This window comes from Marmota flaviventris, chromosome 1 (assembly GCF_047511675.1).
Source record: "Marmota flaviventris isolate mMarFla1 chromosome 1, mMarFla1.hap1, whole genome shotgun sequence".
In the NCBI taxonomy this organism is placed as follows: Eukaryota; Metazoa; Chordata; class Mammalia; order Rodentia; family Sciuridae; genus Marmota; species Marmota flaviventris.
Window position 1 is genome coordinate 33,922,335 of NC_092498.1, and position 16,833 is coordinate 33,939,167.

The 16,833-nt window shown below is 37.3% G+C and overlaps 1 protein-coding gene across 1 annotated transcript in view; it reads left to right on the forward strand.

Annotated features, from left to right (window-relative positions):
* Positions 1–16,833, forward strand: part of Dync1i1 (dynein cytoplasmic 1 intermediate chain 1) — a 294,624-nt gene that overhangs the window by 25,438 nt on the left and 252,353 nt on the right. Inside the window, exons 2-4 of the mRNA XM_027952799.2 lie at positions 4,494–4,610; positions 12,165–12,279; positions 15,235–15,325. Coding sequence (XP_027808600.1) covers positions 4,503–4,610; positions 12,165–12,279; positions 15,235–15,325 — 314 coding nt within the window. The 5' untranslated portion in view covers positions 4,494–4,502. The remainder of the gene's footprint in view (positions 1–4,493; positions 4,611–12,164; positions 12,280–15,234; positions 15,326–16,833) is intronic.

The window sequence follows — 16,833 nt, forward strand, 5'->3', positions numbered from 1 at the left end:
AAAGGGAAATCAGAGGCAAAGAATTGAAAATTGGACAAGTTAGGGTGTATGGGGGTTCACTTATGGAATCCAGAGTAAATGGAGTAGCAGATTTGAACTTTGAGATATCTCTTTTGGAGTGGATGCAATTTGGTGAACAGATGAACACAAGAGAGAGATGGAATTGTGTTTGGCCATAGTAAAGCTGGACGTTTTGCAAGAGAGCAAGAGCCATGATGTGGGGTAGAGAAAGATAAGAAGTATGAATTTGGTAATGAAGCCAAAAGAGATGGAGGCAGGGGAGAAGCCAATGGAAAGCAATTCCACATATGGGACTCTGCAGTGAGGGATGCTGGACAGGAAACATAAAAGTGAGTCAACTCATCCCAGAATGGAAGGAGCTGGGTGCAGCTGAGCCATGACTGTTCCTAAGCCTGGGCAGAGTCAAGCCATGTGTTGGCGGGTGGGTGGGAGAACATGTAGATGATTAGACAGGGAGGAGCTCCACACTCAGAAGTGGGCTTGATTTATCTACTTGACCCCCTTGCCATCTGTAAATGAAAGAGACCAGCTTTTTGTGTATGTGAAGTAAGTGAGCAATAATTAGCAGTGGGTAGCTCTGACTTTTATTTTCTTAGACTGAGAACATCAGAATTGCCTTTGCCATGACCTATATTAGCCCCAGGAATCTCTATAACTCATGTCCCGCATGCTTTGCTTCTCCATTTGCTTTGTTTGATGTGCAAAGAGATTTAGTGGGTCAGACTGGCAAGCCCCCTGGGAAAGCCTGTGGAGCTCAGTGCTGACACTGCATTTAATGCCACCATTGAAGCCATCTCCTTATGTGTAAAGGCTCATTAATTTACTATAACATGTACTTTCCAAACCTTTTAGGGGGCATTCTCTTGAGACTTTTTTTTTTAATTCTGTGAGTTGATGATAAGTGTCTACTGTGGAATAGATTAAAAAATCAATAAATGGAAGGTCCTCCATAGCTTTGTCTTTTAACACTGTAGCTCTACGACATTCTAAAAGGGACTCATATACTTTCAAACATCTGTACTTAATCTCTCTTTCTCTCTTTCTATTTTTTAAAGTATCAACTCTGTGGCTGAGAATATCAACTTAAACTATCAACATCATTTGGCATGTTGAGCAGTTTGAAGAAAGCCTTTGTACTTTGAAGAAATGTACTAGGGATATATCTTACTTCCTCTTGTGATTAAAGTTCTTTGCAAGAAAATCACAACAAATACAGGATGTTTTATAGAATGGTTTTCTCCTTGTGTTCATAATATATAGTGAAGTTGTGCCAGGCATTTCTAACTGGGGAAAGGTATGTAATCATTGAGGAAACATGAAGGAGGGAGAAAGTTAACTTTTCTGAAGTTTCCACTGGCTGGATTTTCAGCTTAGAATGATACAGGTCTTGCTTTAACAGTGATTTATTTTCTAATTGTACATTTCACTTTTGACAGCAGAAAAAAATTCAACTAAATCAATTAGCTTGAACCCATTGGGCAAGAATGTATATAACTTCTCAGATGGCTTTTGTAATTAGGTTCAAATTTGCTCCTGCCAGGAATTTTACCTACTGGTCTCAAAAATTATTGTCCACCTGTATTTTATTGATAAACTTCAGTTTTTTCAGTTCTGTAGCTTCTTTTGGAAAAAAAAAAAAAGATAGGAGGATCTAACTTGGATCCTTGTTCCTCCATGTTGGTCATCAGTGGGAGCTGGGTGAAGTGGTCTCCTTTAGACAGAGCTCTTCCTCTCTGCTGGCCTCTGACACTATTCTGCTTCCTTGCACTATCCACTTGACTTCTGTAGGATTTTGAATCCATGACTCAAGTTTTAACAATCTTGTAGGTGGATGACTTCAGTGAGCTTTATTCCATAGCTTCAGTCCCTGATCCAACTGTCAGTCTCATCTTTATGTTGTATCTATGCATTTGTCTAAAAGACTCATTGATGCCCAAATTAGGACATGTTACAAGTGGTTTTTTTTAATAGTACCCTTTTATTTTTTCCTTCTCTTCTCGATTTCACTGCCTTCCTCTTTGCTCTCTTGAAGATAAATTGATACTGATCCTTCCTCCTTTAGTCACATCTAAAGACTACCAAGAATTACTTGGTCCTTGGCTGTGCTATCTCCAGTCCACATCTCTACTTGCTGTCTCTCCACCACTTACCATCCCAGTGCAGGTGCAGTTGACTGAAATAGGTGTTGGCACCAGCCTCCCAGCAACTTGCATTATTTCTAGTTTATGCTCCTATCTGTAATGCAGGCAGGGACAAGAATAGGCTTAAGCAAATTCCATTCTCATTTTGTCACTTCTTTCCCTTTCAAAAAGCTTCTGTGATTGTCCATCACCTGTTAAATCAAATACAACTCAATTCTCTGTTTCTTCCCCCACAAGACTTTGCCATTTGCCTTCATTTTTCACAAATAGAGTTTATATTTCTTGATGGATTCATGTGTAACTCTTATATTCAATCTGCTGGTTTCCCCCTCCATAGATCTCTGCATATCTAAATCTTCCCTTCCTTTGCTAGTTCCCAAGCTTGTACAACATACCGTTCAAATTCCGTGTGCTCCTCAAAGCTCACCTGGGCCTAATTCCTCAGATCTTGATTATTATTTTGCTCTGCATTCCCTTTGAACTTGCATCTTGGAGATTAGAAGTGTGTGGTAGGTCAGAGCATGTGTAAGCTGGAATGTAGGTTCTGCCACATATTGGCCATGTAGTCACAGGTCTTGCTGAGCATTCTTTATCTTGATTGTGAAAAAGACATTAATTGTACCAATCTGCTTGAATTGTGGTAACAAATATGATAATGAATGCAAAGGGCCTGGTACACTGTAATCAATAAGTCAATGTCTCAGAGACCTCCCCAGTCACACTACAAGCCCAGGAATTTGAGTTCAATCCTCCTTGAAGGGAAGAATCTAGTATTGCTGGTCATTGTATCCCTTTGCCTTATAGAGTGGCCAGCAAGGATTAAATATTCAGCAAATGTTTGTTGAAAATTGAAGACAGGGTGTGATCATGAATGGCAGAGATTGATTATTGTGATCATTGTTATTTTGCAAGTCTTTGCCATCACACTGTGAGCAGAAATGTGTCCAACAGGAACACGGTACACTTCCTGGCTGTGTGTCTGACAGCATGTCTTAGAGTGATTGCAGGCTCATGATTACCTTCCAAGGACAGTGACAGGAAGTTTGAGCATCTCTTATTGTTCTTCTCTTTGTTACTTTTTTTTTTTTGTGCCTTCCATCACTCTGGCATCTATTTAGGAATACATTATACATTTTTTATAGTTGCATACAAATAACGTACAAGTAAATACTCATGACATTTATAGTTAGTTGATGTTTTTTTCTTCTTTGAGAAATTTGGGTCAGAGGAAGTTCTTCATTTCTCAGGATTTCCATCTTGTTTGCTTCAGTATGTAAGAAGCAAGTATGTAATTATTGATAATTGATCAACTTATTTTATTTTAAAATATTTCTGGTACCATTGCCACCAGCAGCTGTATCATGATTAGTATTAAAATTAAGTCTCATTTGGATAAATTTCCCAAGAACTTCCCCAGAATTACCTCCTTTTCATGTGTTCCCAAAACACATGAAGAAAAAGGTAAGTGCCAAAATAATAAATATTGTATTCTGTATGCAAATCAAAGTTTTATAGAATCAGGGTTTATTGGACATGAAATTAATTGTGACAGTTCAGAAGGAATTTTACAGAGAAAGAAGATTAACTTGCTAAGTCCTCAGCAGCTGTCTTCCCTGATACATATGTTAGGCAAAATGAAATTTCCGTGTGCTCAGGTCCAGTGGAGGAATGTTTATAGAGTCTATCGAAATTTGGGCAGGACAGGTCTCTCAGGATTCATGGCACCTGTTTTCTCAGAGTGGAGATGGATTGCCCCGTTACCATCTGAACTACAGTTCGTGATGATGATTATTTTTTGATGCTTTCCTTTGGTTTATTTGTAAGAAACTTGTACAGGAGATGCATTGTCTATTTTTTTAAATTAATTTTTTTATTTATATATGACAGCGGAATACATTACAATTCTTATTACACATATAGAGCACAATTTTCATATCTGTGGTTGTATACAAAGTATATTCACACCAATTCGTGTATTCATACATGTACTTTGGATAATAATGTCCATCACATTCCACCATCATGTCTAACCCATGCCCCTTCCCTTCCCCTCCCACCCGAATTGCCTGTTCGGAAGTAATTTGCTGTTCGTTTCAGATCAGATGATAATGTTATATTTCTTCAGACATTTATGCCTGCATAATAAGGGAAGATTTAGGTAGAGTCAGACCAGATTTAACTTAATTTGTTTTTGATTCTTCAACATAGGCTAAGTAATATGACCTATTAATACACCCCAATCCCATTTTCAAGCTGCATTTCCTTTTGAATGATTTTTGCAATGATAATATAAAAAGTTATAGGTTCACCTTTCTTCCCTTTTTCTCCAAGGAAACCAACATGTCTGACAAAAGTGACTTAAAAGCTGAGCTTGAGCGCAAAAAGCAGCGCTTAGCACAGATAAGAGAAGAGAAGAAACGGAAAGAAGAGGAGAGGAAAAAGAAAGAGGTAAATACTGGAGGTTGGGGTGTGGGTGTTGTGTGGTAAGAAGAAAATCACTTGGTTCTGAAGGACTGGTCAAATGGATAAATAGGACCCCTTCAAAGACTCCTTTTTGGATATCTGGATAAAATGAGTGGGTATCTATGTCCTCAGAAAGATAAGGTCATTGCTATCTGAAACCCAAGGTTCTCCCCAAACTTGAATAGAACCCTAAAGGTAGTCTGGGATCTATTGTCGGACATTTCTTGACCTTTCCATGCCTCATTTTCCTATCCTTAGAAATGAGAATATATTTATTTTGTGGGCTTGTGAGGATTAAGAGAGTTAATCTTAACAGTACCCAAAGTATAGTTAGTACTTAACAAGTGTCAGTTTTAATACAAGATTATTTTTAAAAATGACCAGCAAAACTATTTTAGCTGGGCATGGTAGCGCATGCCTGTGATCTTAGTGACTTGGGAGGATGAGGTAGGAGGATTGCAAACTTGAGGCTAGCCTCAGCAATTTAGCAAGACCCTAAGCAACTTAGTGAGACCAAGTCTCAAAAAGAAAAATAAGAAGGGTTGGGATGTGGTTCAGTGGTAAAGTGCCTCTGGGTTCAATCCCTAGTACTGGGCGGGCGGGGGGGAGAGAAAGAGAGAGAGAGAGAGAGAGAGAGAGAGAGAGAGAGAGAGAGAGACTATTTTAGATATTTCAGAAGAAAAAATAGAAAATGATTCTGATGGATTTCCATTGATGCCTATATGGTATATATTTTCATGGTAGATAAGAATCCTAGGTTTGATTGAGGGGAAAGGAGGTGAGAGAATGGATGGGGTAGTATAGGATATAGCATATTAAGTGTTAGAACTGAAAGGAATTTTAAAGACCTTCCATTGAGTTCCCTTTTGATGTCAACAAAGCAGGAAGTATCCAGAGGTAAAATGCAGCTTTTCTGCTGCTAGATCCAGAATTAAAGTCTCTCAACTCTCAGTTCAGTGCCTGGCTGTCATGTCACTATTTCAATCCAAGAAATAATTTATTTTTAATTCCCCAATTTGTTGTGGCAGTTTAGAAATAGCCCATGCTTCCTACACAAACCAGATGCCAAAGATAATCTTGCATAGTCTCCTACGAAGAAAACATCGTGTAGGGTGATACACTTGTGTATACAGAAACCACAGCTGTTTCCCTACATTTTTCTTCAAGGAAAAAGAAAATGTATTTAATGCCTTGCAATCTAAATAAGTGTTGTTTTATACTACAAGGCTGTGAGACCAAAGTAACAGATTCTTTTTTAACAATTATTATTTTCCAACAAAGTAAAACATAATTGCAATTGCATTTCAGCCCTCTGGCATCTCCCATCTCTCCACACCATTACACTTTGATTGATGTGATCATTTATTTGTCCTTGACATCATGTGTAATGGTTTTCCCTTGGAGATCTTTGCTGTTATGTATGCAGTTTTTGGGTGAAATAGAGGTGAGAATTGACAAGGAATGGCTATTCATTTCTGTGCGCAGCCAAAAAAGGCATTAAGTGATTATGTTTCCTTTCCTTCAAACGTCAACACTTAGTGTAGTTTTAAAGCACCTGTTATACTTTACTAATAACTGGTTTCCTTTTAAACTGACATTCTAATATCCAACTCGAATTTCACAGAATTACCACAAAAGATGATGTGATACAGGAAATCTGGTTCCAAATTATGCTGTCTGCCTCATCTTGTTCCTTTTGCACATTTTGGGGAAATTAGAGGCAAACCAGACTGATCGAAACTGGGTACCCCTTTTGCTTCCACACCATGAAGTTTTGCCTGATAGAGATTTAGCCTCTTATACTGCGAAAAGAGTCCTGGGAGATTGAGGTGGCGGGTGGTGGGGAGTATAGACTACCTGGACTCTAGATGTTCCTTTGCCTCTACCTGGTTCTGGACTTAGAGTCACTTAAGGTCTTAGATGCCTCATTTCTAAGCAGAAGAAAGGGCGGTTAAGGCCATGTTAACTCAACCTTGCTCCACAGAGTCACATGGCCATTCAGAGTCCTCAGGTCTGATTCTCAGTTTCTGTTTCAAAAAATCCAAGTAAGGGTTGGATGCAACACACTGACTACATCATCTTTGAGAGCTATCCTGGCTTTAAATCTTCTTTCTTTATAGTCTTTCTCTCCTTAAAAAGATCTTTCCTGTCTTTAACGTAAACATCTTTCACAAACTGTGCTGACTTGGTTTGTTCTATGTGACCAGTATAATCAGACAGAGGGCAGTAATGCCTAGTAGTTATGCACAGAGGGTGTTTTTTGTTGTTGTTGTTGTTTTTTGTTTTTTTAATTTGAACTTGACTCTTCATAGAATGGCCTTTAATGAGGTCTTCTATGAGCCTATTTCCTCCTCTATAACATGAAGAAAAGAGTGGTACTTTTCTCAGAGTTCTGAGCAGATTCAAGAAGATACCACAGAGCAGTGAAACAAATCAGTAAGCAACAGCTCACATTCTGCTTCTAAGACCAGCAACCAGTGACCAGGACCCCACAGAATGGATTTGCACACACTGCTCAGCACCACTCCTGGTGAGAGGCGTTTTCCAAAAATGCCCCACTATTCAAAGAATCCTATAATTCAAGACCCCTAGTTTCATGGGATTATAGTATTTTGTAGCCAGAAGAAGCCAGGAAGTAATCTTTTCTGAAGTCTTTTTTTTTTTTCAAATAAGGAAATAAGATCTACGTCTTAGAAGTAGCCCTTCTTTATCTCTAGTTCCTGAAGGACCCCTCAATCAGTCAGGTATCCAAAGCAGAAACCTTAGATAATTCTTTCTCCACCCCCTCCACAATTTTCATTGATCACCAGGTTCTAGATGGAACCAAACTCTTTTCTCACCCTAAATCCATATTCTAGCCAGATTCAGTTTCAGGTTGAGTGTCTCTTATCTGAAATGCTTGGGATTGGGGATTTTTAAGGTTTTGAAATATTTACATATATACAGTGAAATGTGTTGGGGGTGAGACCCAAGTCTAAATAAACATGGAATTCATTTATGTTTTGTATGTAGCTTATACACATAACCTAGAGGTAATTTTAAAAATTAATTTAAATAATTTTGTGCACAAAACAAAATTTCATTGTGTGGAATTTTCCATTTGTGGCATCAAGTTGTCATAGAAAGTTTGGGACAATTTTCTATGGCATTCTGGACAACACTCTATTGATGTGGAGTTTATAAAACTCTTTTCTCAACTAAAGGGGACTGGGAAGGAGGTTGGGGACTGGGATAGAGAGTAGAAGTAGAGAGGATGAAAATGAATCAACACATGATGCCTGTGTGCATGGAAATATCACAGTGAATCCTCTTAATTTGTATAATTAGTATGTGTTAATAATTATAATTTTAAAAACCTTTAAAATTCTCTTTCCTTTCATATTCTTCTCTTTCTCCCTATTGTTTTTCACCTGGCTCTTAACTGCATGTCTTTCTGTTCTCATCTCAAATGTCACTTTCTCCAGAAAGCTCATGCTGATACCTTTATCCACCCATCATGAGGTTAGATCTGTGTTCTATCCTTGACCTTATCAAACCATTTTTTAAATTTTTTTCTTAGTTGTAGTCAGACACAATGCCTTTATTTTATTTATTTATTTTTATATGGTGCTGAGGATCAAACCCAGTGCCTCGCACATGCTAGGTGAGTGCTCTACCGCTGAGCCCCAGCCCCAGCCTCCTTATCAAATCATTTAGCACAGAGTTTTACATTTGCTTCCTCAATTGTCTTTCTGTCCCCAGAGATGGCAAATTTGGGAGCACAAGTCTGTATGTTGGTTTTGTTTTGTTTATAGTTGTTGTTTTCAGCATTGAATAGCACAGGTTTTGCCAGGTAGTAGACCTTCAATAAAATATAATGAATAATAAGTGAATAATAAACATAAACTAGTTTGAGCATGTCTGGAGAGGCTGGTCCAAGACACTCTTTCCAAGTATCTGAAGTTTTATTCTGCAGATTCATATTTCTTTGGAAGCTTCTAATCCTGAGTTTTTACAATGCTGCATCAACTGGCCACTGTCATTGGCTCCTAAGTTTAAAATTTGCCAATTTTTGGGTTGTTTGTAGAAAGTGAGCCTTACTCTTATAACGTTGTTTATAAAAAGATTCTCTAGGCTTATCAAGTAAAACAAATAAATTTAGAATTAAAAAGAAAAAAGATGCTCTTTAATGCTAACCTGAGTGACTTTCTTTGCCATGACTTTGAAAACTAGAGTCAGGACCACCCAAGTTGATTATCTCCACAGAACCCAGAAAACTGTGTACATATATAAAATTGCCACCCTCTGCTCCTTTGGATGTCATGCTTTCTTGGCTGTGGTATTATGGATGAAATCTGATTTAAAAATAAATATAGTGGCCACCATTTAAGACACAGGCCCAATTTCATAAAAAATTGGCTTTCATGCAGTGAGGTGAGTTTAATGGTGGCCACCCTGAAGTTTTACTCTGTCCTTGGCCTTAAGCCGAATTGCTAGAAGGTAGGATGTACCTGAGTTTCCTAACCTGTCCTCACTTGTCCCTCTAATAAATGTGGAACTGTCTTTGAAAAGTGACTGATAGATAATTCTCAGTTGGCAAATTTTCTGTCTTTGATTTTTCTTTCTGGGTCTCAGCTGTGATTACTCCACACAAACAAAAATTTCACTTGCTGGGAAAGTCACCTTGCAGATTTTTAATTACTAGTGCTACAGAATCACTCCTTGTTGAGTCATTAAAACAGTAGGATTCTGTAGTATTTACATGCGAAAAATAAAAAATTTCATGATTAGGATATTCCGTATTATTGTCTTAAATGAAGTAACATTTTATTTTAAGTTGCTAACCGGTAACAATCTGCATTTACAATAAGCCCCAGTTAACTATTTGCATTTTTCATGGTCAACATTGAGTGTTGATAACTTTCCCCTTCTTCTATTATATCTGGATGGATGTTTATTCTTTTTAATAAATGTCATTGTATGGTGTATTTTTCTATATGATAATTTTCTTCTTTAAGTTAAGTTAAACAATTAAAAAGGAGTTTAATGGAGACCCGAGTTGCAGAGGCTCCTTGTGCTGACGTGAAAATTTGGAGTTGGAGCTCAGGGATATTGTTTTTGCACAACATGAGGTTATATGTGTTGACATGTGATTTTCTCTTTACTGTGCTTCTTGAAAGCTTGCTGGTTAAAATTAGAATAAATCCCCCAAACCAAAAATAGATCTTGTGCCTTTCTGCACAGGATATCTAGGACAGAAAGTTTTGAATGAAATGCCCTAAGTTTGTTCAAAAGCAAAAGATTAGGCAGATCTTTTTCTATTTACTCTATGAAAACTCTATTAGGACTTCTCAGTTTCATTTATTACTGATACTCTTGTCCTTTGATACATTTTTGTTGAAAAAATGAGGGAAAATTAAATATATCTTTGATTCTAGCACCTGGAAGTGGGTTTGTTGTGAGTGCTGGGTCTTTAGATGTCTAGGTGTCTTGGTCTAATGCTAGTATTGTAAAAGAGATTCCTGGGTGGGATATATAGTTGAGGGGAATCAGCCTAAATGATGTATAGATCTAAGATTCTATAATTGTAAAACAATACTCACCAAAGGCAGATAGCTGATGCCTTCATTCAGCACATTTTTATTGAGTATTTACTATGTGCTAGGCCCTGATCTAGATGTGAGCATATTGTAGTTTACAAAGCAATCAAGTGCCTGCTCTCAGTAAAGCTGACAGTTCAGTTATGGCTAAACAATGTCTTGTAACACCACACTATTCTACATTGGATTCTGAAGGCAAATTTCACTTTTATTTTATTTGTCTTTCAGTAGCTCCTCTGGTAATTCCCTTTTCTTTTATTTCCCTCTTTCTTCCTCCCACCTTTTGACTTTCTGACAAATGTGGATAGAGATCCTTCCTCTGCAGCATCCTCTCATCTCAGCTTTGTCTCCACCTCTGTTGTACACAAACATTGGAACTGCTTTAGTAGTTTAAATATTTCAATTGGAAAAGAAGATGAACTTTAATATCTTTACTGGTAATGTGCCATTTCAAAATCTGAGCTTATGTGAGAGGGCTAAAATTCTCTAGTAGTCTCTTTAGCAGTTATTGGCCTACATAACAACAGTTTTCTCTCTAATGACAGATAGCCTTAAAAACTATGTGTGCATTTTAAACCCAAAGTGAACAATAACAAAAGCGTTGGGTCCAGAGCCAAAGATGCACTTAGCTTATAATCAGGGTATAAGTTACCATCTGGAGATAAGTCAAAGCTTTCATGAACTCTTTCTACTTCAGATGCCAAGATACGAATTATGCTTTGTATGTCTGGTGGAGACAATGTACCTGTTAGGGTGCCCATCTTGCCCTGGAGAAGGGATGTCTGGTCACTGGATAGTTGGTTTCTGAAAAGCTTGAAGACAGCTTCACTCCTGTAAGCTCACAAAACTTTCTTGCAAGGTATCTACACATCAATGTTCTCATGTTGGAGATAGAGGGAAATACCTCCTCTGGAGTAATAATTATGTTTTAAAAAGGAGGAAAGACCTGGAATTTTAAAATTTCTCCCAGAATACCTCTGTTGATCTTCATTAAATTGCATTTTAAGTTGTCATGATTTTGTAAAAACACAAACCGGGGATACAATCTGATTTAAGGATGCCCATGTGGTGTGTGTTAGGCAGAATTCATGAAAGGAATTCCTAAAGGATTTTTTGCACTGTATTTTTCTATATGATAATTTTCTTCGTTAAGTTAACATGTTGAGTGGAATCCTAATATATCAGAATCAAGCAACAAGATTTACAGCACTATTGTATTGTTAAGTCTGTATTGCCTTAATAGAGTTTAGCCCACTGTATTTTAAACCACCATCAGCTTACACTACCAGTACAAATAGTGTATTATACAGCTATAGATTTTCATAAATAACTTGATTTTTCATCCAAATTCCAAGAATTGCTGTTTCCACAATCCCAAATAGTGGGCATGAATTTTATAGATATACACTCATAAAGAACTGATGTCCCAGGAGGGACAAGGAGTTCTAAATAACGTACAGAATTCTTTTTGAAAAATTCACAGCCCCAGTCAGAAATAGTTGGCTTTGGGGGCTGGGGATGTGGCTCAAGCAATAGCACGCTCCCCTGGCATGCGTGCGGCCCTGGTTCGGTCCTCAGCACCACATACAAACAAAGATGTTGTGTCCACCGAAAACTACAAAATAAATATTAAAAAAAAAAAAGAAACTGTCATGGTGTTTAAAAAAAAAAAAAAGAAAGAAATAGTTGGCTTTGATGGTTTCTTTCAAAACTGGGCAAGAGAAACTTTGATGCCACGGGGTAGAGATGGGAGAAAACTTTCAATCAAGAGAGAACAATGGGTCAGTAATTATTAAATGAGCAGTTGCGGTATTTTTTTCATCCTTCATACATTTGAGGGAATCTATTAGGGCTTTTGCCTGGCTTCTCTGCCTGGCATTTCCCACTTTCTGTTTCAGCCAGGAAAAGTACACATTTAGTGATGTTTTTAACTTTCCTTACCGACATCCATGCTTTTTAGGCGGATCTGCAGCAGAAGAAAGAACCTGTTCAAGATGACTCTGATCTGGATCGCAAACGACGAGAGACGGAGGCTTTGCTCCAAAGCATTGGTATATCGCCGGAGCCCCCTCTAGGTACTTAACAGTGCTTTGTGCTACTATTTCTCAAATTGAACTTGAGTAGGATATACCATGTCCAACATTTACTGTTCGTTTATGTCTTTAGCTTTAGTATTTTTATTTTTAAGTAATTCTATGGCTTATGGTTCAGGGTGCATGCATTTTTGGAACTGAGGGGGCTGGAAGGAGATGGGAGGAATGGTTGTAGAGTCATCAGCAATTTGCTGCTTATTGATGAATCACACAGTCGAACTTCGCCATTGTGTTATTATTAGATTATTTTGTTACTTGTTAAATGAGTTGCCACTTGGGAAATATAAGAAATCTTGGAATTAATTTTTTATTAAATTGTTCTTTATTTTCACTGATGAATCCCAACTTCTCTTTGCCTCTCTAAATGCTGTGAATCCTCCTTAAAATCTACAACCACGGCAGGCATAGAGTTATTTTATAATGAAAATAGATCAGTGGGAAATTTGAAGAGAATTTATAATGGTGGCAGATCAGCAGCTAATGAACAAGTTTAAATTTATCTGACTCTCTCAAATACCTTGATTTCATTTCTAATTGGCATTCTCACCTCAGTACCCTCCTCCAACTCATTCATTCCTAGTTGCTTGTCCATGAACTCCCTATCACTAAGGTCTGCATATTGAACTATTTGTTTTCTTTGTGCTAAAGATAACTGTGCATGTGCTTATTCTGTCATTTACCTATATACCCTTCATGTGATAAGTTATTTTATTTTTCTTTAATCCTTTTATTTTTCATATATTTAAGAGTTATACTAGGGTGTCTGTAAAACTACATGATACCCAATATAGGAAAAAAAACTTTTAAAATAATACTTGGAAATAGATACAATATCAGATCTGTTTAAAATATTTAATTGTCTTCTAATTCTATCACTGACTTTTATATTAAAATAAAATTTCATTTGTTTCCATAGTAACATAAAATAAGAATAGAAATAATCCATGTGCAACAAATGCTCCTAACAATATGAATAAGAAAAGACTATGGCCGGGTGTGGTGGTGCATGCCTGTAGTCCCAGCAGCTTGGGAGGCTGAGGCAGGAGGATTGTGAGTTCAAAGCCAGCCTCAGCAAAAAGTGAGGTGCTAAGCAACTCAGTGAGACCCTGTCTCTAAATAAATTACAAAATAGGGCTGGGGATGTGGTTAAATGGTCGAGTGTCCCTGAGTTCAATCCCCAGAACTGCACCCCTCTCCCCCCAAAAAAAAAGAAAGAAAAAGTCTATGTAATCCTACAAATTCCTAAGTATCTCTTGGTATAATTTAATGCATACATGTAAAACTAAAATACTACTAAAAAGCTTTGTACTCAATCTCAATTTATAGTAGATTAAAAATCATGTGTCTGACAATGAAATAATAATCCTTAATAAAATTAGATGTTTTTTTTAGCTTCTTTATGTCTTATAAGATGTAACCAAGGGATTATTTGAGTGATGTGCCATCTTTGAGAAGCTGGCAAACTTCTTTGAACTAAGATGATATGTGACATAAATCGGACACTTTTCAATCAGTTATATTTGTACCTCAAAATATTCTTTGAAATGCTGTTGCTATGTCAACACCGGTTAGACACAGTAGTGGTAGATCCTGTTTTCCTGTGCCCTATATAAAGCCAATAATTAAATTTTAAGAACAAAACAGTTAACCAACCTTAAACCATAACCAACTTCTCAACTGTTCCTCCAAGCCTGCTAAGGGGCCCTGGCAAGGCTCGACCCCATTTTCATTTTTTGTCTGTCTCTTTGGCTTACCCTCTGACTTAGCATGGAAGATAATTGGTGAATTAATTGTGGAACCACATGAAAATTCCCAGCTTCTTGACAGATCTGCCATTGTGCTATAGGATTTGGACAAAATAGTTAAGTCCTTTACCCTATTAAATAAATAAAAGGAAATTGCACATGATTGAAACCAAATGGAAATCTACATTTCTGTATTGAAGTTTCTTTCTGCCCATATGGCTTCTTTGGCTTGTGCGATATTAAGAACCCATTGAATCATCTGGCCTGAAGCCATCTTGGCTATTTGGTACCACTTCTCTCTGAAAGACATTTGGCATGTATCTGAAGGATGGAGAAGAAAAATATATTTTCATTTCCTTTAGTTCTCTCTTTATTATCCTTGCTCTCAGATTTTTCAGCTCATGCCAACCTTGATCCTTGAACTTTTTTCTCCTGTCTTCAGAGCAGCCATTGACTTCTGGGTCCACAGCACTGCCTCTTAGGGCTGCCAGAAACAAAGGAAAAAAGTCCCAAATGCAGTAAATGGTACAATAGGATGAAACTATTAATTAAGTGTAAAAATAAAGCAGCCTGGAATTTTCCTTTGTTTTGAGAAGGATTTTTAAATTACCAGGTTCAAATTTACCCTTCCTCTCTGTCACTTTGTCTTTAGTGGCAGAATAGTTTATATGCCACCAGTAATACATTTCCCTCCCCAGGCAGACATAGGGCTGATTTTCTGACTTCCTTGGCCATTTAAAATCATTCAGGATCACATATTTCATGATCTTTTAAAGTTTTATAGACACCCCATTTTATTTTTTAATAGGTCACATCTATACTAACAAAATAAAGTGAAGAATTGGAATTATCTGGATAGTTCATACAAGAGAGATATTTGACTTGAATTATCTGGATAGCCGTTTTGATTCTCCATTTTACTTTGTTAGGGTGGACATGGCCTCAGAATCCCCAAGTCAATTCTGTCTAAATTCATTTCAAATTTTAATTTACAAAATGAAAAATTCACTTGACTTTCTTCCTTTTCTTTCCTTTTCTTTTCTTTTTTCTTTTTCTTATCCCATCTCAATCTCTCCTGGCCATACAACCACTTTAATTTGGGCCCATTTGTTTTGATTTGTCTGACACTGCTCTTCACCAGTGCAGCCGTTGCATTTTTTAACATGGGATACCTGTTATTTTCATTATTTAGTCCCAACCCCTATGTCTCCCTCCTCGAAATCAGTGAGCACCCCCAGTGAAGCTGGAAGCCAAGACTCAGGCGACCTGGGGCCACTAACAAGGTAAGAATTGTCTCTTTGAAAGACAAGGGTGGGATCCCGAGGACATAAAACCACACTGTTAAGACACTGTCAAATGTGCATGCATCTTCAAGTGTGCTGGGTCATTTGTTTAAATTCGTGCTAGCTGCTAGCTTTAGTGGCGTAGCAATGATTTTGAACACTAGAAGTGATAAGCTGATATATCATCCTTCTTGGAGTGAGAGTGGGCTAATTTAGGGCCATGTGTCTTTCTTAGCCAACATAAACATTCCATTAGCTTAGGACTAAAAGAAGCAGGAAAGGACTGAAGGTAAATTGAAGGTATAGCCAGCTTTTCATTATTTACTATTCTGCTTTGGTTAACTATAAATTTAATTTTTCAAACATCCTGTCATTTGCTTAATAGAGTTGACTAATTTGAGAATTCAGTCCCCACAGTGTTGTTGTTGTTAAAAGGGCTGACTATTTCTGTTCAGTGAATCAGTTGCCAAACTTTTATTACACCATCAATATTCATAGATTATATAACTTCTGAGTGAGGTTTTAGACATCCTCTAATTTGATCACCCAAGGGATATTTGAAAGGTAGAAATGTGAAAAGAGAAAAGAAGTTTCATTAATACAGATGCAGTCATAATAACTCTCTTAATCTAATTGCCTTTACCAGAATTCACACTTGCAGGTGCCCATAGGTAGGTGATATAAGTGGGTGTGGGGTGAGGCCTATAGCAGCTGGTTAGCAAGTACCCCTTTTAAGAAGGCCAGGTGCCCCTGATGACTCAAGGTGGTTTTGCTCACCTGGAAATCTGGACCCAAGTTTTCCACATCTTCCAGTTTTCACCAGAATTCATGCACTAGGTGTTTAAACATCAAATGTTAGTAACATTTGGTAAAAGCAGTTATGGGTCAGATTTGGCCTGAGAGCTCTCAGTTTGTGACCTCTGGCTTTGACCCTTAATTTTTAAAAGATCCTTAAATACTTTAATCAAGCTTCAGATAAAGGAAGAAACAGCCATTCTCAGCAGTACTCTTCTAACAAATCAGCCTTTTAGCTCAGCTATGCACCTTTTGAACCTTGTCTACCTGACAACATTTGCCACCATATGTTACTGAAGGAGAGTTAAAAATTTTTATTTCTCTTTTTTCATCTAGTGCATTATCATAAGCAAATTATTCTGAAAGCACATTGCTTGTAATTTAGAAGACAAAATCATGGATGTGAGGATACCAGTAGTCTAGGCATTTTTTTTTTTTTGCCTTATAGAAACCAACATATAAGACAATAATTCTTTCACCCATATCTGCCTGTTGATGTGCTTCAGACTTGAATATTCTGTTTTAATAAGGCCTTTCAAAACCAGTAGACACTATTTTCCATTTGAGAAAAATGAAAGTAGTCTTTGGGGGCATAAAGCTGGTTTATTTTAGCAGTTGCCTTTACGATCTGGGGCAGCATATGGCTTCTGTCATCTTTTGCTTTGAACAGTTTTCAAAAGGTCTTTGAGGGGGAAAATAATAATAACACAGTT